Source organism: Impatiens glandulifera, chromosome 2 (genome assembly GCF_907164915.1).
Source record: "Impatiens glandulifera chromosome 2, dImpGla2.1, whole genome shotgun sequence".
NCBI lineage: Eukaryota > Viridiplantae > Streptophyta > Magnoliopsida > Ericales > Balsaminaceae > Impatiens > Impatiens glandulifera.
This window is the reverse complement of record NC_061863.1, coordinates 45,272,941-45,278,520: the sequence shown is the minus strand read 5'-3', so window position 1 is coordinate 45,278,520 and position 5,580 is coordinate 45,272,941. Positions and strand designations below refer to the sequence as shown.

Here is a 5,580-nt window from a genome sequence, read left to right as displayed (position 1 = left end):
ATAACACACTAGCTAATCAGACTGAAGATTTGAATCGAAGAAAACGAAGAAGAAGTTTAAATTTGACAAACATTCGTTCAGACTTCAGATCTATCATCTTCCCGTTGCTACTTCTACGGCGGCTCTCTCTCTCTCTCTCTCGATTCCAGTTGTTACAGCCGGGAAGAATACCTCCGCAATGCCGCCGGTAAATCAGGGAGATTTCCATCTCCGATTATCCCTTCTTCTTTTTTTAAAAAATTAAATCTTTTTACGCATGCTAAACATGGAAACATCTATTTGCTTACTTTTCCTTTATACTTCTCTTACCTTATGCAGTCGCCCACTCAACCCAGTTTCAGTATCAGGTTAATATCTTCAACTTTTAGGGCTTCTTTTTATCTTCACAAATTCTTTTTCATCTTTCATTTTTGTGTTTCTTCAGTGATAATACATTTGCTAAAGAGAGTAACTTGGATCATTGCATTAAGTATCTGAATCAGACACTTGTTACGTTTGGTTTCCCGGCATCGCTTGATCTGTTTGCAAATGACCCAGTATGTATCTATCTATCTATCTTAGATCTTTAAGATTTTTCAAAACTATTTTTCTTATTACATTTTCTTCTCTTAGGTCTCCGCTTCTCGTACTTGCAACTGTATATATGCTCTTATACAGCAGAGACAGCGAGATATTGAATTCAGAGACTCTGCTAATGAACAGAGGCAAAGGTATCTATCTATCTATCTATCTAATGGGTTGTGTAGAATTTGATTCAGTTAGTAATACAAGAAACTAAAAGGGGGTTTTTCTTATTCATCAAAAATGGTAAACTCATTGATTAGAAGATAATATCCATGTTTGGTTTCTTGTTTATTCGACGTCTCTCCCATCAAACACAGATATTTATCCGATATTTCAAGATTAGAAGCTAAAGTGGAGAGAGTTGAATCTGAGTTAGCTGCAAAGGATAGAGAAATAGCAACCCTATCTCGAAAGGTAGAAAAATTGGCTATAGCTCTATGCACTAAACATATATGTTTCCCCCATCGTTTTTGTTGATCATGACAAGATTTGAATACAGGAAAGTAAAGCTACTGCTACATTTAAGTCACAAGTTGAGAAACTACAGCAGGAGCGAGATGAATTTCAGAAAATGGTTATTGGAAATCAGGTGCAAACCTTTCTATTTTGAGTTTGCCTAACTATTATAGAAAAAAAATACTTACCTTATCTTGTTTGATTGCTCCAAAAGCAAGTACGAACCCAGCAAATACATGAAACGAAGAAAAAGGAAAAGGAATACATAAAGTTGCAGGTTTGTATTTGCATCAAATTATCTGTCTTTGCGAAATCTTAAATTGAATTCCCATATTATTGAGCAACTGATATAAATGGAATTGAGGTGTAATTTATTTCTTGTGGCAGGAAAAGCTCAACCAAGTTTTGATGGAGAAGAAGAAAGAATCTAAATCTGGCATGGAAATAATGAACTTACTTCAGGTAATCTCAGACTAAAAGTTATATGTCCATTTACATCCATACTGGATTTCTCATGGCTTTTGTTTCGTGTGCATAGAAAGAAGGACGACAACGTGGAACCTGGAATGGAAAGAAAGCTGACAATGACTTCTACAAAAGAATTGTATGAAATATAAATAATTTAACTTTTTATCGCCCGCTCATGCTAAACATGTGTCAAATTCCTGATGCTAGGTGGATGCTTATGAGGCAAAGAATCAAGAACTAGTGGCAGAGAATGCCGACCTGAAAGCATTATTGCGTTCTATGCAGGTAGTTTTATAGAACTGAAATTTCTATTTTTAAGTGGTAGGCTTAAATTCTCAACATATACCCTATCTTCAAACATTTTTGCTTCTGGATCTTAATTTGTCATAGAAATTGGCTATGCATTTCTGATTATGTGTGAGACAAAGTCCAGATGCAAAATGTCTTCTAATGTGATCCCATCTAGATCTACATCTGGATGAGAAATCTGAAAGAAACGAAATCAACCCATAGTTTGTTTTGTTGAAAATATATTCTCAGGTAAATATCATTGTTTATCCTGATGTAATAACTGAATAAAGCTCTATAAGTTAATTAACAAAGAATATTGTCAAGTTTCAGTTGAATTAAGAGAAATATTTCCTAGAAGTAAAGAGTCAAAAGAGTTTTGCTAATTATATCTCCCCATTAGAATGTTAGATTAAGCCTTAAAGCTATGTTTTCTTCCATTTACGAATATTTCCATTACAGGTGGATATGCGTGGTTTCTTAAATGGCCCAAATGGTTTGTCCAAACAACCTATTACAGCCCATGAAAGACTTGATTCTGATTCTTCACGTTCACCAATGATTGGGAGGACGGTATATGAACAAATATTTCTCTTACAGTAATAACTTGTATTTATGTTCATGTGTTCAAAGTTAAAATTTCAATGTTGTTAATAGGATGTCTTTGACATGCCATTTCACATGGCTCGAGATCAAATAGAAGAGAGCCTCCGCACAAAAATGTCATCTATTAAGGTAATACTGTATTAATGGTGAGCGAGGAGGAACATAAACGAGTATTTTTGTGTATAATAATGTTGTTTGTGGGGAGTTCTTTGTAGGAACGCATGTTTCAGCTACAAGATGCACAAAAGGAAGCAGAAGTCACTCCTGAAGTATCAGAAAGAGAGCTTGATCTTGAAGCTCAACTGGTTGAAGCAAGGAGCATAATTCAAGAACAGGTACTCCTTCCTTATCGAGCAGTCAAAAGGGATAATTTAAGTTACTTTTTGGTGGGTGACATATCGACAAACAGGAAACACTAACTTGGTTTGGTTTAATTGCAGGCATCCATAATGTCTAAGCATATTTCCAAGTCTGAGAAGCCAAGGTATGAATTTCTCTGAAATGTATATGCATATAACATACTAACATACACATTCAATTTACAAATAAACCGAAATTTCTGTCTGCTCTTGTTCCATGAAGGAGACTCTCCTTAAGTTCTGACAGGGATTCACTTATTCCATCGCCTCGTTAGTAGCTGTCAGATGAGATGTTGGGTTGGTTCTTCTATATATGAGCATGTGATTTATCATTTTATATAAGGTAATTAATTCTCTGCTAGTCATTAAATCATCATCATGAATGTGAAAGAAAGCTAAATATACAGCACTTGTAATGCATCTTTTGCAAACATTGCTTTTGAATGCTGTTGTCAAACATTCCAATTAGTCTTTTGACAATCATCAATCTAAGTACTTTCACCAATTGGTATGAAAAAAAAGGTGTTTTGTTTATAAGGAAGAAAGGGGGTCTGGATCACGTGGATGATGATGGGATAAGCTTGATCATAATTGAATAATGTTTTTATAAAAAAAAAAAGTGAAAACATTAGTAGCTGCAAACATGAGTAATGATTTGTGTTTTTGACTAGCTATCTTTGACCCCAGACAAACATGGGACCTTTTACATGATCATTTTTTCATTAAAAAAATATGGAATCAAACATTAAATAGAGAGAAACATAATAACCTATGAAGATGAGGCTAATTGTTTTTTTTTATCTTTCTTTTGGGTGACAGGTTTATTTATTCCTTAGTGAATTGAATTTAAAACTTTGTTATCTTAAATAAAACTTTTTGCCATATAGAAACAATTGCCAACTTCTCCTACCAAAATGTTGAATTTTAGCACTCTTTGATTTGATAATTATATGTTTAAAATTGATTAATTATATATTAAAAAGAAATAATTTTACAGATTTAAAATTTAATTATGTTTAATAAATATTTAATTTACAACTTAAATAAATTAAGTAAAATATATAATTTTAAACATAAAGAATCAAAAATAAAGGAAGATAATCAAATATAAATAATAAAAAAGATAAAAATAAAATTCCAACAATATACTTAGGGTGAGAAGAATAAAGTATAAAAATTTGGGTATTTTAAAAATTAAAGAAAAAATTGTGAGTAAACCGGAACATGAGAAGATCGATAGATTTGTTAATTAATCTTATATAACCTTTATCTTATTAAAATAATTTTTAAAAATCTGATTTGTTATCTATGACCTTGTTCGGTTGGGGTTATTTAAATAATCTAATTCATTCAAATATCTTTTCACTTCCCCTCTCATCAATCCCATCACTCAATTCATTACTCAAAATACTAAAATACTTTCTATTTTAAATTACTATTTATTATTTGATTATAATATATCAATATCTTTTAAGTAATTTTACCAAAAATATTCTCATCTCCTCAAAATCATCACCAATCATTATTCATTTTCTTTAGGTTATTAGAATAACCCGATCCGAACAAGACCTATTCTTTGTTTCGTCCATAAGAATCAGCTAATATTATGACTTTCAGATTCTAAGTTATTTAAATAATTTATTTTGATAATGAGATATAAAAAGTTAGCTTAAAAATATTTAATATTTATTTAAAATATATATATAATAATTATTAATTTTCTGCATAATAATATTTGGATTGAGACAGTTTGTATGGTATGCAAAAAATTTGAGTTATCATCGAACATTCAAAAGATAAAAAAGATAGTTGACGTCTAATACTATCAATCGTAATATTATTATTATAATATTTTTAAATTCGTTATGAAAAATTGATAAAAACGACCTGAATTAATTATTCTTTTCGAGAATTTCTTAATTCAATAACTAAATTGGGCAATGTATTGTGTATTTTTTTCTTTCTCTTTTATATTATGTGATTTTATATTTTTTATTAGTGTTTATATTTTGTTTAAAGGATTTAAAAATATATATTTACTATTTTTAAAAAATATATATTTTGATTAATTTAATTAATAAAAAGCAGATAAATTATTTAAATAATCAAATTACCTCATCCTGTTTACCATGAAATAGTAAAAACGAAACTACGTACGTACATTCATTTAAGTAAGGTACTGTTTGAATTGGGATTATTTAAATATTTATTTTTATTTTTAAATTATAAAAGATTGATTTATTAAATAAAAAATATATTTAATTTTATAAGTTATTTAATTAAACTGAAATTTCTTAGGATTTGTTTGAAGTTATTTAAAAAATTAAATTATTTAAAAAAGAATTGATAGGTGTTAATTTTACCTAAGAAAATTTAGGTGAGAAAGAAAGTAAAAATAATATTTTTTATAAGAAATATAAATTATTAATTAATTAATTAATAATTTAGGGGTTAAAATGTTATTTTAATTATGTATAAATTTTAAAATATAAAAAATATTGATATAATATAAAGAATGACAGGTGTCTCTATTTCGTTGCCATTTTAGGGTGTGTCATCTTGTCCTGTTTCCTCTCTCTTTCCTCTTCCAAATATTCTATTATGTTTTTTTTTTTTATCACTTTTTTCAGTTCAATCACTTTCTCCCTTTAGTCAAATTTATATTTTGAAAAAAACCCAGTTTAGTAGATTTATCCTTTCATAAATCAAATTAAAACTACTTAAATTCAAACTCATTTCAATTCAATACAAGAAAAAATAAAATAAATTACCCAAAAAAATCATATATTTAAGTTGTTTCTCTCTCCTGTGGTTGCATAAATGGTTTTAAATGTTGACT

At 29.1% G+C, this 5,580-nt stretch overlaps 1 protein-coding gene across 1 annotated transcript; it reads left to right on the top strand.

Moving 5' to 3' along the window:
• Positions 1–3,244, top strand: LOC124925988 (afadin- and alpha-actinin-binding protein A-like). The gene is made up of 15 exons (XM_047466140.1): positions 1–187; positions 319–347; positions 425–536; positions 613–710; positions 882–978; positions 1,064–1,153; positions 1,235–1,297; positions 1,408–1,482; positions 1,559–1,624; positions 1,696–1,773; positions 2,239–2,349; positions 2,434–2,511; positions 2,598–2,717; positions 2,823–2,866; positions 2,965–3,244. The coding sequence occupies exons 1-15, from the start codon at positions 179–181 to the stop codon at positions 3,014–3,016; spliced, it is 1,122 nt and encodes a 373-aa protein (XP_047322096.1). The 5' UTR covers positions 1–178; the 3' UTR covers positions 3,017–3,244.
• Positions 3,245–5,580: the final 2,336 nt, after the last annotated feature.